At 47.1% G+C, this 16,790-nt stretch overlaps 1 protein-coding gene across 1 annotated transcript in view; it reads left to right on the forward strand.

Annotated features, from left to right (window-relative positions):
- The first annotated feature begins 4,453 nt into the window (after positions 1 to 4,453).
- Positions 4,454 to 16,790, forward strand: part of SLC9A1 (solute carrier family 9 member A1) — a 128,074-nt gene continuing 115,737 nt past the window's right edge. The window contains exon 1 of the mRNA XM_084815777.1: positions 4,454 to 5,776. Coding sequence (XP_084671903.1) covers positions 5,416 to 5,776 — 361 coding nt within the window. The 5' untranslated portion in view covers positions 4,454 to 5,415. The remainder of the gene's footprint in view (positions 5,777 to 16,790) is intronic.

Raw genomic sequence — 16,790 nt, forward strand, 5'->3', positions numbered from 1 at the left:
GGCTGCAAACTGCCCGTTTTTTTTGCCACTGCTGTAAATTCAGAAGGAGCGGCAGCGGGTGTGGGTGCGGGGGTATGGGTGGGGTGCAGCACAAAAGAGAAGGGTCACATGTGGCCTGCAGCCCATGTCTCGCCCACCCCTGAGTGAGAGGATCGAAGAGTGTGAGCAGTTAGGACAACCAGAGTGGGGTCTTGTTTTAAAGGTTTGGGGAGGGGAAGAATTAGCCTGAACCCCTAGAAGTTGCCCACCCCTGTCTGACTGCTCACAGAATCCCTCTGTCCAATCCCATCTCAAAGAGAAGACCAATCACAGTGAAGTCCTATCATCACCACAGCCTGTCAAAGAGTGGATTTGCCTCCCTTCTTCTTTCATAATACCTTTATTATTCTCTGACTAAATACATATATTGATCTTGAATATGTTTTTCAAAATTGTTATAAATTCTAGACTTCTAATGGTGTGAAGCAAATATGCTTGTGTTCTGATCAAGAGTTTGATTGGGTTTATTTTGTTGTCTTATGGTTTGTTGACGGAGGGAACAGTCCTATAGCCACTAGTCAGCGGCTAGACAGCCATAGGATATCTGGTGTTCCAGGAACCGACATTGGAGCCCTATGCTCCGAGCTCGCAAGAGGAGTGCAGAGCGGCCAAAACAGGGCATTTGGGGGGGGGGGCATTCCAGGGCAGGAAGGGCAGAAATGCCTGTACGACACATCCTATGTGGCGTCCATCAGCCTCCTCCCCCACTCTGCCCTCCTGTGGCTAGACAGCTGAAATTGGCTGTCTAGCTGAAAATGCAGGGCAGGAGAAGCATGGAGTGAACAATCCCCTCCATGCTTCTCCTGCCCTGCTTTGGATAGGCGGCCGCCTCTGAGTTTGGAGGCGGCTGCCTATCTGCATAGGATTGCGCCCTAAGAGAGCAATCCTATGGCCGCTAGGCAGTATCTAGAGCCAGGGTTCCAAGCTCAGTTCCCAGAAACTGCACTCCCTGTCCCCTCCCCTGCTGCCTCATAGGTGGCACGGTTCTTCCTCATCTCTGCTCTTGTAACCGTAGCATGGAGGAGGCAAAAAGGGGGTGTTCCTGGGGGCGGGGAGGAGACCGCAGAAGCATCCTTACTACGCTTCCTATGCTCTGTCCAGCCTCCCCCGCCTCCTGCTCCAACATCCCCAGCTAGACAGCCAAAATCATCTGCACAAAATTGGCAGCCAAATTCGGCTGCTTAAATGCACATCTGCCATCTTAAGGGTTTGGTGGCATAACAGCAAGTTCTACAGCCCACTTAAATTAGGTTGTTTGAACTCATTGCTACTTTGGCTAAAATGAATGTGGCTGAGTTTGATCCACAAACTTAATCCATTTAATTAGTATGCTGGTAGTGAAGCTGGCTTCCTAGGGGCTAAACTAGCTTATGTGGTTTCTTGTTGTGCTCTGCATTGGTTTAAGTGCATGGAAATCAGTTCAAGCTGTGGATTATACTGCTGGCCCATAGAGGGTTTGCGATGTGACTACAATTTATATGCCTGCCCAAGGATTGAGATCTGCTGGAGGAACCCTCCTCTGCATCCCACCAGTGTGAGACATACACTATGGTGGGATGTGGGAGAGGGCCTTCTCTGCTGTGGCACCCTGGTTGTGGAATGCTCTCCCCTTGGAGGCCTGATTGGTGTAGACATTGCTTTCATTTCAGCTCCAGGTTAAAACATGGCTTTTTATCAAAGCCTTTGAGGACTAAATGCGTTCCCTAAAGTAGTACACTGTTTTAACGGTTTTATTGTTTTAGATTTTAAATTGGTATTAATTTGTTTAATGTTTAATATGTTTTTAGCTGTTTAAATTATTGATTGTTTTATACTGTTTAAATTGATTTTATCTGTATGCTGCCCTGAGATCTTAACGATATAGAGCAGGATATAAATGTTTTAAATAAATAAATAAACTTATGAGTTCCATTTTTTATCTCCCCTTGCATTCCTGGGAGGGGGAAAAATCCAATATATCAAGAAAGCGAGGAAAATGGTCCTGCCATTATTAAATTAGTTGCTAAGAATTGACTTAGTACAGGCTCAGCACCAAATGCACACAGTAGAAGTCATGCTGGCTGGGGCATGCTGAGAGCTGTAGTTCTTTTTTCTGTCTAAACATGCATAGGATTGCACCTTAAGTAGTAAAAAGACAAAGCAGCATGTAGAAATGGAAGCAATACAAATGAAATGTAACTGCCAGGATTAAGATGGTGTCAGGCTTCTGGGCAACCTGAGGCCAAGGGAAACCTCTTCAGGGGAGGATAGGAACATCTGAACATAAGAAGATGCCTTATACTGAGTCAGATAATTGGTATGAGGCAGGAGTTTTTCCAGCCCTACCTAGAGATGCTGGGGATTGAACCTGGGACCTTCGGCATGCAACGTAGGTGCTGTAGTACCACTGAGCCACAGCCCCTTTTCATAACATTAACCAGGCTCAGCCCTGCTTAACTTCCAAGATCAGATGGAATAGGGTGCTTTCAGGGTGGTGCAGTTAAAGGCTTGAGATGCCTCAGGAAACTCCTCTCCCACAGATGATGTGGGGCAGCCTGAGGAGCCCTGCCATAGGAGTGCCCCGCCTGGGATCCCAAAGAACCCCTTCAACCCAATCCCAAGCCCTGCCCTTGTTCCCAACTCTCCCCCTTGTCCTGCAGGTCTCCAGAGGATCAGGTGGGAGACCGAAAGTCATTGCCAGAGCGCCTGCCTGGCCACCACAAGACCCTTTTGCCCAGGGTCTGCTCAGGAGGAAGGGCCTACTTAGGAGCATAGGTCTACCTGGGAGGAAGGAAACAGCCCAGCTACAGGTGATGAGGAAGCAGATCCAACTGCTGAATCAGGAAGAGAGGTAGTTGACAGCATGTCTATAAGCCCTGTCACCTCCTAGACCTTTGTTGGGTCAACAGCTCCTTGGCTATGGACAGATGGTCAGCTCATGTTAAACCAGTCCTACATCAATTATGTGTTCATTAGGCTAAATTCTGGGCACCATCACCAATATGCTGGTGTTGATCTCCAGATGCTTGGGACTTCAACTCCCAGAAACCTCTACTAGCATGATCAATGGGCGGGAATGCTGGTAGTTGAAGTCCAAACATCTGGCGGTCTACTTTCTACCTACTCTTGGTCCAGGACAGGAGTGGGGAAACTTTTTCTTTCTTGTCGTGTGGGGCTGGACTCCCTGTGGGATAATCCATGCAGGGCTGTTAGCTGGTGGTGGGTGGGACCAAGCTAGTAATGGGTGGGGCCAGAGCTGAAAGTGGATTGAGTAAACTCTTTTGCTGTCTCATTTCCCCAAACTGGCGCCCTCCAGATGTGCTGTACTACAAATGGCTGCAGGATTATGGGAATTTTAATCCAACACATCTGGAGGTCACCAGGTTGGGGAAGGCTGCAGGGCTTAGTGTCATTTCTTTTTGTTGTAAGGTTTTACTGTCTCATTGATGCAAGTGCATTCTCTCTTTTTAAAAAAACTTTCTACGAGACACTTTATGCTTATTGATTTGTTTATTTTTGAGGAGGTGGTGTGTACCACCATCCCATGGGTAAAAGCAACAAAGAGCCTTGTGGCGCCTTAAAGATGAATGCTTTATAAAAATGAAATAAAATATGGCATAAGGTTTTGTGGATGACAGCCCACTTCTTGGATGCATATGTCCCACTGGTGTAGCCGTAGATGCACAAGATGTAGCAATGGCCACAGCTTTGGATGGCTTTAGAAGGGACTTGGACAAATTCCTGGAGGAGAAAGCTATCAATGGCTACTAGTCCTGATGCCTATATGCTACCTCCAGTATCAGAGACAGTTTGCCTCTGAACACCAGTTCCTGGGGAGCATGGGTGGGAGGGTGCTGTTGCAGCCATGGGACACATGCGGGAGGGTGCTGCAACATGGGACACGTGCGGGGGGTGCTGTTGCACTCGCGTCCTGCTTGTGGGTCCCTGGTTGACAGCTGGTTGGCCGCTGTGTGAACAGAACGCTGGACTAGACGGTCCCTTGGTCTGATCCAGCAGAACTCTTCTGTTGTACTTGTATAATAATATCGTCCTTGGCACATTATCCTTTGTATAATATCTCTATAATATCTGTATATATTATCCTCTGTATAATATCTGCACATATATATTGTATATTATACAATGTATCTGCATATTATTCTTCGTATAGTAATATCCTCCGCCTTTGCGTAATATAAGAGAGAGAGAGAGAGAGAAGAAGGGCTGCTATTTCACAGGGAAGGCGCTGAAGGAGAGGGCCTGCCCGAGGCCACCCGAAGCGGGGCGCGCTCTGAACGCGCGTCCCGCTCGCGCTTGCTTCCCCACGACCGGCTAGCCCCGACCCGGGGCAGCGGAGGCGGAGAGGGCGGGCGCTGTGGGGAGAGGGCGGGCTCCCGTGTAGTGCCGCTCCCAGCCGGTGGAGGCTGCTGTGGCTGCAGCCGAGGCGCCGCCTCCGCCGCGCTCTGCCTTTGCCTCTCCCCGTGGTGCCCTTGTCTCGGGCGTAGATAAGGCTGAACGAGCCGGCGGGAGAGCGAGAGCTCGGCGCGCGCCGGAGGAGGAGCAGCTGCAGCTGGGTTGGGTTGGGTTGGGTTGGCCCGGGCGGAGCTGCCGCGCTGCAGCGCACGCGGAGCCGGAACAGGCGCCGCTTCCTCGTCCCCAACGAGACAAGGCGGTCCTCTGTCCCCCGGGCGCCGCTCGGCCTGCCGGTTTCTCCGCAGACCGCCGGAGGCGCCTTCTGCGGCGGCCTCTCCAAGGGGAGCCCCGGCTGCGCTCGCTCGCTCGCTCGCTCGCGCGCCCCCTTTCCTGCCGCTCGCTCTGCCGCTCTCGCCGCCCGCTTGCCCTTGTCTCTGCGGCGGAGGCGGCTGCTACCTGCCGCCGCCGCCGCCGCCCCGTTCTCTTGCCCGGGCATCTCATTTTCTTTCTCCCCCTCCCTGGGCCGTTGACTGCCGGCTTCTTCTCGCTTCCCTCGGAGCTGCCCGCCTCCTCTTTTCCTCTTTCGGTCAGGTATGTCCAGTCGCAAGTCGCTTCCTCTTTAGAGAGAATATTTGGACTCCTTTTTAAAAAATAGTCTGCAGGCGCTAAGTTTTTTTCCCTCCTTGGGGGGGGGGGAAATACTGCAGGGGTTGTCCTTGTTTTAGGGGTGGAGGGGAAAAAAGTACCCCATCCTAATCCAGACTTCTCTATTATGAGAGCTTTACCAAACCCAGCTGTGTTTAGGTTTTATTTCTTGGCCAGCTCTCTCTCTGTGGCCTTGCTTAACTTCTCTGCCCCCCTGCTCTAACCAAGTCTTTCCCTGGAAGCAGGTTCCTCTGAAATATTTGGGTTTGGGCTTTATAGACAGGGAAGAAACCTGCCCTGGGCAAGAGATCCTCCCATTTTCTGCCCCAAAGGAGGAAAATGCCGGCAAAATTCCTGGGGGCTCCTAGCTCTTTCCGTGCTTTGCCCTTCCTGTTTGGGGTCGGCGCCCTCCTAGGGCTGCTGCCTGTGCTTCACAGCCATGGCTCGCAGCCGAATCCCATGGTGGTCACTACGCCATCTCACTCGTTGAAGCCGCTCCTAGCCGTGATGGACAGCATCACCACTTCACCCCCTGCATCCCAGGAGAGTCACCCTGGATCCACGCACCCCAAAAACACTTCCACCACTGGACAGGGCAAGCACCGGAAATCTTTTCCTGTCCTGGGCATTGACTACACACATGTACGGACACCCTTTGAGATTGCGCTCTGGATACTGCTTGCGTGCCTCATGAAACTGGGTATGTATTCTGTACGTGTGTGTGTAAGTATGGACCTGTATGAAAGGGCTCCATTTTGCAAAAGGAGTTTTCAAGAAGTGACCTACGGTTCCATCTCTCACAATTGTTACTCTCCTGATGCTTCTGAATTTGTCCTCAGCCACTTTGGGGACATAACCACAGGAGCCGGGGGACTGCTTGTTTTTTTGTGGGATGGGAGTTGGTGGCAGCGGGGAGACGGTGTTTGTCCTGAGCTGATGCTTGGAGAGATGACACATGTGGTTGTACATGAGATGGTTAGGTGTGAAGGTTCCATAGTTTGCAGCAGGGGTGTCAAACTTCTTGTAGAGCTGGAAAAAGCGCAGAAAAGGACAACTAAAATGACCAAGGGGCTGGAGCATCTCCCCTACGAGAGAAGGTTACAACAGCTGGGATTGTTTAGCTTGGAAAAAATGGTGACTAAAGGGAGACGTGATAGAGGTGTACAAAATTATGCGTGGTGTGGAGAATGTGGATAGGGAGACATTTTTCTCCCTCTCTCACAATATCAGAACCCAATCATGTCATCCCATGAAGCTGACTGGTGGGAGATTCAGGACAGGTAAAAGGAAGGGCTTCTTCACACAGCGCATAGTTCAACTATGGAATTCACTACCACAGGATGTAATGATGGTCACCAATTTAGATGGCTTTAAAAGGGGGTTGGACAAATTCCTGGAGGAGAAGGCTAGCAATGGCTACAAGTCCTGATGGCTGCGTGTGAGCCTGTGTACACCAGCTGCTGGGGGACATGGGTGGGAAGGTGCTGTCGTGCTCGTGTCCTGTTTGTGGGTTCCTGGTCGACAGCTGGTTGGCCACTGTGTGAACAGAATGCTGGGCTAGATGGACCCTTGGTCTGATCCAGTAAGGCTCTTCTTAGGTTCTTAGGTTCTTTCAGCCCGAGGGCCAATCTCAATTTCAGAGAAGCACTCTGGGGCTGCATTCCAGTTGTGTGTGGCAAAAGGAGCAGAATCAAAATACCCCAAATACTAGCATGTTGTAGCTTATGGGTTAACATGGCTGGCTGCGGGAATGCTGGGAGTTGTAGGACTTTCTTCTGTCTATACATGCATGTTTCTGTCTATACATGCATGTCTATACATGCATGGTTGGGGGGAAAACACGCAGTTTTCCCCCCAACCTTTCAGAATGGGGGGAAAACTGCGCAAAAGCCAATAAAACGACCAAATGTTTGGCTGGGGAACGGGCAGGACCAAGGGAAGGAGGCATGGCCCTCTGGGAAATCCCAGAGGGCCAGATCAGGACCCCAGGAGGGCCAGCTTTGGCCCACAGGCCTGAGGTTCCACACCCTTGGTTTTCAGGGTCATGTCTATGTACTGCAATAAAGGGTAAGTTGACATACCCTTGTTTCAAGTTGAATCTCTCTCTTGGTATGTTCTTTTTATTATCCGGTCCAGTCCATAGCATTCACGCATGAAAAAAGTCATTGGTTCTTGGTTCAGGGATTTCTGGAATGGCAAACTATTCCCTAAGACTTGAACCATTAACTTTTGAACTGAATGAATTACACACTGAGACATATTAAGGTTATCATGATTTATCTTTAGAAACTTGGATCTACCATGAATGCAACCTGTGGACAAAGGCAACGTTCATCAAATATAGTACTTAGTTAATTGCCTGAGAGCACAGGTCAGGATGCTCTGTTCTGGTTGAATATGGCTTGAATTGTGTTCCTGAGCACTGGCTGCATGTATCTTTGTCCACAGGTACACAACTATATGGTTATCCCCCCCCCCAGAGTAGAGTTTATTTTTCCATGGCTGCCCACTTCCCATGTGTACAGACCATTCATGCTAGCCTTTCCCCACATGTTTCTATGACTGCATGGATAAATTAGACACACTGAACTTTAATTTCTAAGTTTACTATCACCTACAGATCAGCCTTCTCTAACCTGATGCCCTCCAAATGTGTTGGACCAGAACTCCTGTCATTCTCAGCAGATGGCCATGCTAGCTGGCAATGACAGGAGCTGCAGTCCAACAGATCTAGCACTAGGTTAGGGAAGGCTGACTGAGAGAACCTCATTTGCTTCTATAAATTGCCAGTTAGTTAGGATCTTCATAGGACAGTGTTTTCGGAGAACCCAGGATGAAAGATGGTGACCAAAAAGACAGTGTCCTGTTACATCTCGTTCTCCTTCCCAAACTAATGCCAGCATTCCAAGTATTGAGAAACAGCTCCCTGAAGCAGCTTCTGGTTTCTGAATTTATGCAGGAGAGGAAAACGACTCGGTTTTAAAATTGGAACGTGCCACCATCCCACAGTCATCTCTCTGTGGCTGCCTTTACACTAAAGAAAAACCCACAGTCCCCCCATTCTGGAGCCTTTCCGCGTTTACTGCGGGCTCCCAGACAGCGACCACATGATTGCTGAGAGGGGAAGCTTTTAATTTTCAAGGTTCTATAGAACTCAGTGAAACAGCGCCATCTAGTGGCTGTTTTAATCATGTAACATTCCAAGTTAAAAAGATAGTCCATTACTTTAGTATCTTTTTGAGATGAAATAACCAGGAAATACCTCTGGATGTGCCCTGGAGGTTAATGATATCATGAAAAGGACTCGCAAACCTCTGTGAGTGAGCAATCTCAATAGCAGGATAAAAGCTCCATGTGAAGGAGCCCTGTGTCCCAGATTTCAAAGCTTTCTTCTGAATGTAGAGATAGTGGTCATACTGGCTATCCTCCAAGTGGGATGGAGTGTAAAAGTCATCACTACAATGTAGTAGAGAATCTGTCTCTTTTAGAGGATAACAGAAAGGTGATAGGGAGAACTCTGTGTGTGTGTGTGTGTGTGTTTTCCCCCATGCTCTGCTCCTTTCAACTTTCATCAAAAGCCAGTGTGAGTGAGTTGCATACTAGCTTCATGGGAAATCGGGTACTGCTGCAAGCGTGGCATTTTTACACAACCTGGAATCTTGCATGTTCTAACTTCTTGGTTTAGACTGGGCTTTTAACCATAGTGCTGAGGGGAAAAGACTGGTGCTTAAGACGGGAGGCTTTTCTGTGCATAGAGTGCTTGCATTTGAACATTCAAGAACTGATAATAGAGATGCTTCCTTTGACCTAGATGAATTCCTTCTTCCCTTTAACACTTTCCCATCCTCTGATCTAGAAGACCTAACCTCAAGAAAACTAGAATAGAGACAGTCCCTAGGCATCAGCTGCCTGGCTCCTGGCTTCCTTTGTAGTCAAGCTGTCAAGCCCTGTTTCCAGTCAGTTACTTTTATGTACGCAAACTACAAACAAACAGGCCTTGCTTCAGGCTACAGGTAAGATCCTTAGGCAGCAATTGACAGCAAGCTTTTTTTTTTTTTAGCATACTTTTTGTAATAGAGGACGCTTCAGGTAACTATCTGGGTTAAAACACCATGCATGAGAGTTGCTACTAAACTGCAGCTGACTAATACAGAGCCCTCATCTCAGACTGAGTGGCCTACCAAGTCCTGCCCTCAAGGTGGGTCTTTGCTACAAGTCTCTTGGAGCGCCTCAAGACCCTGCATTGCTCTTCCCTTTTTGTCTGACTCTGGGGTATCTTATTCCCACCCCCTCCTCCGCTTGGAGCCTGAATTCCCACGGGTTCAGGAGATGGCCTGGCTGGGCTGTTACACAACTAATTAGTCTATAGCTGGGTTTCCCCTTCTCTGACGCCAGTATTCTCACTGGTGGGCCCCTCCTGCAACCTTGGTGCCTCAACAACTCCTTCCCCCTCCCTGTCTGACTCTGAATCAATTCCTGTGTCTTCTTGGGGTGCATCTGCAGAAGTGCTGGGCCCTGATCCTACCCTAGGGAAATTCTGTTGCACAAGCCTTGTTGAAAAGCCTGAATGCTGCGCATGAGCATTGCTCATTCCTAACCATGAGGCCTGTGCAGAAGAACTTCCCTTTGGATTTTGCCCCAGGTACTTAAAAATAAATATACTTGAATTCATTCAAATATACATTTCTAAATCGCCTTTGAAAGCAAAAAACAAAGCATTCAGCAGTTTCCATTGCCAGATGGTAACGCTAGAGTTGCTATCTCTGCAGTTGAGCTCCTGCAAAGTTTTGATTGCTGTTCTCTTTTTTGTTGTTGTTAGAGTTGCCATCTCTACAGGTGAGCTCTTGCAAAGTTTCGATTGCTGTTCTCTTGTAAAGGAACTGTGTTATTGCGAGGATATCTGCTGATGGAGTGCATGTTTTGCATACAAACCTCCCCAAGTTTGATCCCCAGCGTCTCTAGATAGGGCGGGGAAAGAACTCTTCAGAGCCGCTGCCAATCCATGTAGACCAGGGCTAGGCAACCTGGTGGTGCCTTCCAGATGTTTTGGACTACAGCTCCCATGACCCCCAGTCAGCATGGCCAGTGGTCCATGATTGTGGGAGCTGTAGTCCAAAACATCTGAAGGACACTAGGTTGCCTACGTCTGGTGTAGCAAATACCAAGCTAGATTAGATCAATGATCTGAATTGGTACAAGGTAACAACCCAAAGATTACAAAGCTATTCTTTTGCACCTTTTGTTTAGGAAACATCAAGAAGCCAATACCTAAGAGGAGCTCCTAAGATGAAATGGTCTGGAAGGAAAGTGGCCCTTCTCCGTGAGCCCCTGCCAAAGGAAGTGAGGCGGGTGGCTACTAGGAGGAGGGCTTTTTCTGTTGTGGCACCGGGGTGGAATGAGCTCCCTAGTGAGGTTCGCCTGGCGCCTACATTGTACTCCTTTCGGCGCCAGGTAAAGGCCTTTTTTTTTCCCAGGCATTTTAGCATTTTAGCTTTCTACATTTTTATCTTTGCGGTTTTAAATCTGTATTTTAAACTCCTGCGCTGCTGCTAGGTTTTATTGTGGTTGTATTGTTATATTGTGGTTTTAATGTTCTATATATTTTAAATTGTTTTATTGTGTGCTGTTTGGTTTTAATTTTTGTGAACCGCCCAGAGAGCTTCGGCTATTGGGCGGTATAGAAATGAAATAAATAAATAAACTGCACAAACACTGGGAAACCACCAAACGATTAGCGGTCAGGGGAAAGGGGGTGGAGCTAAGGGAAAGGGGTGTGGCTCTCTGGGGAACTCTGGAGGGCCAGAGTTTTCAAAAAGATGAAAGATTCAAAAAGGATAGGGGAGGTTTGGAAGCAATCTCTCCCCGTAACGTGTGGGTACTGGGTGGTCCTAACTCACTTTGCCTATACCAGGCTTGCTTTGAATGCATACAAGGATTCGATTTCCCTGTGTGCCAGTGGAATGGCAAACTGTCACTTAAGAACTGAGTCCAGAGTATTTTATGATTCTTTAGCAAAGGCCTCTTATAAAGGTAATATTAGGATTGTGTTACTTGATTACAGCAATCTTTCCATGGATATGGGCAGTGAATTCAAACCATGCCATGGGGTGGCAGAGAGCTTGGCCCAGTAGTGCCAAATGTACTTCATTAGTGAAATCTTAGAATCATAGAATAGTAGGGTTGGAAGGGGCCTACAAGGCCATCGAGTCCAACCCCCTGCTCAATGCAGGAATCCAAGTCAGAGCATCCCTGACAAATGGCTGTCCAGCCTCGTCTTGAAGGCCTCCAGTGTGGGAGAGCCCACCACCTCCCCAGGTAATTGGTTCCATTGCCGTATTGCTCTGACACTCAGGAAGTTTTTCCTGATGTTCAGTCGGAATCTGGCTTCCTGTAACTTGAGCCCATTATTCCGTGTCCTGCACTCTGGGATGATCAAGAAGAGATCCTGGCCTTCTTCTCTGTGACAACCTTTCAAGTACTTGAAGAGCGCTATCATATCTCCCCTCAGTCTTCTCTTCTCAAGGCTAAACATGCCCAGTTCTTTCAGTCTCTCTTCATAGGGCTTTGTTTCCAGTCCCCTGATCATCTTTGTTGCCCTCCTTTGAACCCTCTCCAGCTTGTCTGCATCCTTCTTAAAGTGTGGTGCCCAGAACTGGACACAGTACTCCAGATGAGGCCTAACCAGTGCTGAGTAGAGGGGAACTAGTACTTCCCGGGATTTGGAAGCGATGCTTCTATGAATGCAGCCCAAAATAGCATTTGCCTTTTTTGCAGCCACATCACATTGTTGGCTCATATTCAGCTTGTGATCGACGACAATTCCAAGATCCTTCTCGCTCGTAGTGTGGTTGAGCCACGTATCCCCCATCTTGTAACTGTGCATTTGGTTTCTTTTTCCTAGGTGCAGAACTTGGCATTTGTCCCTATTAAATGCCATTCTGTTGTTTTCTGCCCAGCACTCCAGTCTATCCAGATCACTTTGAATTTTGTTTCTGTCTTCCAAAGTATTAGCTATCCCTCCCAATTTTGTGTCATCTGCAAATTTGATCAGCATTCCCTGCACCTCCTCCTCCAAGTCATTAATAAAAATATTGAAGAGCACTGGGCCCAGGACTGAGCCCTGCGGTACCCCACTCGTTACCTCTCCCCAGCTTGAGAAGGTCCCATTGATAAGCACTCTTTGAGTCCGATTCTGTAGCCAACTGTGGATCCACTGGATCGTTGTTTCATCTAGCCCACTTCGAGCTAGTTTGCTCATCAGGATATCATGGGGCACTTTGTCGAAAGCTTTGCTGAAGTCGAGGTATATGATGTCTACAGCATTCCCACGGTCTACAAGGGAGGTGACTTGATCAAAAAATGAGATCAGATTTGTCTGGCAGGACTTGTTTTTGACAAATCTTCTGGCAGTCCAGTCCAGCATGTAATGTGTGAATGGATTCCACAGAAGTAAGAGTTGGCAGATGTCCAGTCTCCCTGGACCAGACCCTAGGTTCCCCCACATGGCTCCTCGGTGGTACCATTGGTGCAAGGAGTGGAATTGCCATTTTATTGAACGAGCTGGGCCTCAGAGCCAGGAGATGCTTTCACGTGGGCTCTCTTTTGCCATCACTCGCCGTCACTTGGTGGCAGCCAGGAAAAGAGCAGGCTGAACCTTGGCAACCGGATTCCTGCAAAATATCACCGAAGAGGAATCTGTAGGCGGGTTTAGGGCACAATCCTACACATGTTTACACAGAAGAAAATTCTACCATTCCCAGCCAGCTGGAGAATGCTGGGAGTTGTAGGACTAAATATGCATAGGATTGCGCCCTCAGCGCCTTTGTGAAGGGACTATTGCTTGGTGGTTGACCACATGTTTTCCATGTGGAAGGCTCCGCGTTCAATACATGGTATCTCTGGGTAGAAGGATCAGGTAGCAAGTGATAGGGAAAGACCTCTCTCTGCCTGGGTCCCAGCAGAACCAAAGCAGACAGTACCGGGCAGATGGACAAATAGTGTGACCTGATAAAAGGCAGCTGCATGTCATGTGTTCTCTTCCGCACATGAGTTAAGTAACATTTTCCCTTTAGCTGCTTCAGCAGCGTACATCGGCAGTCATCCCTTTGACTTAGCAGGTGATGGATGAGGAAATGCGGAGTGGTGGGAGTCCATGCAGAAGCTTGCAGAGGGCAGGAGGAAGAGGTGGTAATTCTGGTCTGGAGTTGAATAGCCAGTTCCAAGCGTGACTTGACTGGAAAAAAGGGGTAGTGCCGGGAGAAATGTAAGGAAAGCCTTTCTTAGTTGTTAGAACAGACTTCCCCAGTTCGGCACCCTCCAGATGTGTTGGACTACAACTCCCATCATCCTCCAGCCAGTATGGAGATTGTTGGGAGTTGTAGTCTTTTAGCTCTACTGCTTTAAATCTGTATTTTAAATCTCTGCATTGCTGCTAGGTTTTATTCTGGTTGTACTTTTATATAGTAATTTTAAGCTTTCATATTTCATATTGTTTTATCTTGTATTTTGTGGTTTTAAGAGCTTCGGCTCTTGGGCAGTATAGAAATGAAATGAAATAAATAATAGTCCAGCATATCCGTAGGGCACCACTCTGGGGAAGGCTGTGCTAGGTGGAGGAACAGCAGGATTATAGAATGCCTAATTTCTAATAGGCATCACTTGGCTGTCTCTTTTTGTAAGGATCTTCATTTGTCAGCTTGATTTGTTATCCCTCTGGAGATACTTGTACACAGAATGGTTTCTGCGGAACTGGTTCTTTAGCTTGGAGGAGTGATTTTTAGCCAGTGGGTGAGCCATTGCTACCGTTTGCAAATGAAGATGAAAGTTATCCACTTCCAAAGCACATGGGAGGATTTGATCTTGCCATGTGTCTTTTCTCTGGTGCTATAATACTGCATAATTGGTCTTGGAGCAATGATTTTTTACTGGGGATATATTTTCAGAGCTTTTCTTAACTGTTCTTTCTCTGGTCCCATCTCTTTATCCTACGTTAACAATTGCTGCTAATAGTGTCTGTCTCTGTGTGTATCTTGTTACTCATGAGTAGCACAAAGCAGAAGACAGTTCAGAATGAGACAGTTCAAAACCTGTGACTTTCCAGATGTTGGACTCCAACTCCATCTGTCCCAGCTAGCATGACCAGTAGTCGGGGGTGGGAGTTGTAGTCCAGCAGCATCTGGTCAACAAGTTAGTTGTTCCTTGTTCATTAATTTAAATAAATAATAAATAAGTCCCCCACTCCTGGTTAAGAGCTTTCTTGGGTACATGGAGAGGGGTACATCTGCTGAGTGCATCAGATTGGCTTATCCACTTGTAGGTTAATGTGCAGTGCAATCCTGTGGATGTTTACTTAGAGGTAAGCCCGACTATGTTAGGTTAGTATACATAGGATTAAAGCAGGGGTGGACAACTTGTGGCCTGCCAGCTGTTTTGCCCTACAAGTCCCATGATCCCTCCTCATTGGCTTTGCTGGCTGGGACTGATGGGAGTTGTAGGCCAAAATATCTGGAGGGCCACACAAGCTGCCTCCACCTGGATTAAAGCCTTAAACCTTGAAATGTCTGCATTAAACATTATACTATAGGACTGTGTGCTACACAACAGCATCCCATCTTGCAGGGAAAGAGAAGTGTGGGATACCTCTATGGGGCGATGCTCATAATGTAGATTTCTACTTGCACAATTGTGCATTCCAATTAAATAGGGACTTTCATGGGGTGTTTGCATTTATGACTGAGAACAGAGACTTACTTTCCATTAAATATGCTTTATGTGAAAAAAGCCAGTCCTGGAGTAAGTAAATGTCACAAACAGTTCTTAGAATGCACCACCAATTGTCTGAGTTCAGACTTCAGGATAAATGATGGTTTATTGTGATGGGAGGAAGCCTATTCTCCCACTGGGTTCACTGACTCTTCTCTCTTCTGGCATAGCCATGAGAGTTTGGAAGCTTCTACTTCTGTTTTAGATTAACTGCAGTTTAGGGTTTGGGCAACACACTACACTGTGGCTAACCTGAACTCTGGTTAGTTTAAACAAGCCAACTCAACTATGGCTTGAAGATGGTTTGTTTCAAACAAATCATAAGTTAAGATTTAGACACAGTTTGTCAGGTTTGGATGATATGACAAAATGGTTTTGACAATGATGCTGACACTGAAGAGAAATATGTTATTAAAATTTGCTTTGATTTGTAGAAAAACAACAAAAAGTTTATTAAGTAGCCCGCTGAAACCCCTCGCAATTTTCAAGTGGTATACACACACACACTTGAGAAATTCTGCCTTGCTGTAATGTGAAAAATCTTACCTGGTTGCAGTCTATTGTACTTACCTACCTTTCTTCTTGAATCAGTCCTTCATGCCCCTGCTAGAGATCTGCACTTCTCTGATATCAAATGTTTTAGTTGCAATGGATGTGATCCTTGCTTTTTCACCCCTCCCCATCTATCTTCTTTGGGCAGCAGCACCTTGGGCAATATGCAGTGGTAGTCCTACATACGCTAGGTCCATTCACTTCAATGGGTCTACTCTGTGTAGCAGTACCACTGGATACTGCCCCCTTGTCTCTGGAACTTGTCGATTCCAGGCATTTGTTCAGTCCCTCCAGTGCTTTTGAGAATCACTCTCTATTTTTTATCAATCTGTTTTAATTAATGGAGGTATTTGGAAGCATTCACCACTTTTTCACAGAATGGCTTACCATGAATGGATTGTGTGCTGGTTCATACAGCCTGTTCCCTCTGGCTTGGCTCCTCCCACTAGCACAACTGGCTAAATGAACCAAAAATAGTTTATTTAGCGCGTTTTCTGAACCTGTGATCCAGGCTTTTTGCTTCCAAATGAGCCAGGATTTGTAAGCCTGGTTTATAATCCTGACTTGTAAAAGGCTCAACAAACCAGGACCCTGGGTTTGGATGACACACTAAACTAGGGATGAGGAATGTGTGGCCCTCCAGATGTTGTTAGACTACAACTTCTATCATTCCTAGCCAGCATAGCCAGTAGGGAAGGATGATGGGAGTGCATCCAACAACATCCCAGAGACAAGGTGCTACTGCCCAAGAAGAACATCTGGAGGACCACACACTCCCCATTCCTGCACTAATGAACCATTCCATCAAGCTTCTGCATCAAAGTGCATTTTTTTTAAAAAAATCCTCATGAAAATTTGTGTCACTACACATTTAAATAATATTTTTGAATGTTTTTCACAAAATATGCATCTTTTATACACTTTTTACCCTAAAACACACATTTTATATGCATTTGGGTTTTTTTTTAGCCACAATCTGCATCACAGCATTTGGAGAAATGCACAGACTTATGGGTAACTCTGTTCTGATCTGCACATTAATTTGTGAGGTGTGGATTGGGTTGTTTCAAGGCAAACAAAACCTCAAGCAACCTTAGCAGCCAGTAGAGAAAAATATGGATAATGTGTAATCCTGGGATGAGGGGAGCTGCTGTGAGATTAGGCTCGAGTGCCATTTTTGGAGGAAAGGCGGGGTATAAATTTAATAATAATCATGGGGTGTTAGAAATGGCCCTGCTTTAATCTGTGAAAAGTTGGCAGGTGTGCAGATACCTATACAGCTTCCACTTCTCTGATGGGTTTCCAGATGTCTCAGTGTTAGGTCAGACCAAAATGGATAATTACCTAGGAGCGTTTTGTGGCCTTAGCCGAGAGCTCTCGATTGCAATGTTCAGGCTAAC

The sequence above is a fragment of the Heloderma suspectum genome, chromosome 10, assembly GCF_057233095.1.
Source record: "Heloderma suspectum isolate Gila_16-S chromosome 10, 16-S_ref, whole genome shotgun sequence".
Classification (NCBI taxonomy): domain Eukaryota; kingdom Metazoa; phylum Chordata; class Lepidosauria; order Squamata; family Helodermatidae; genus Heloderma; species Heloderma suspectum.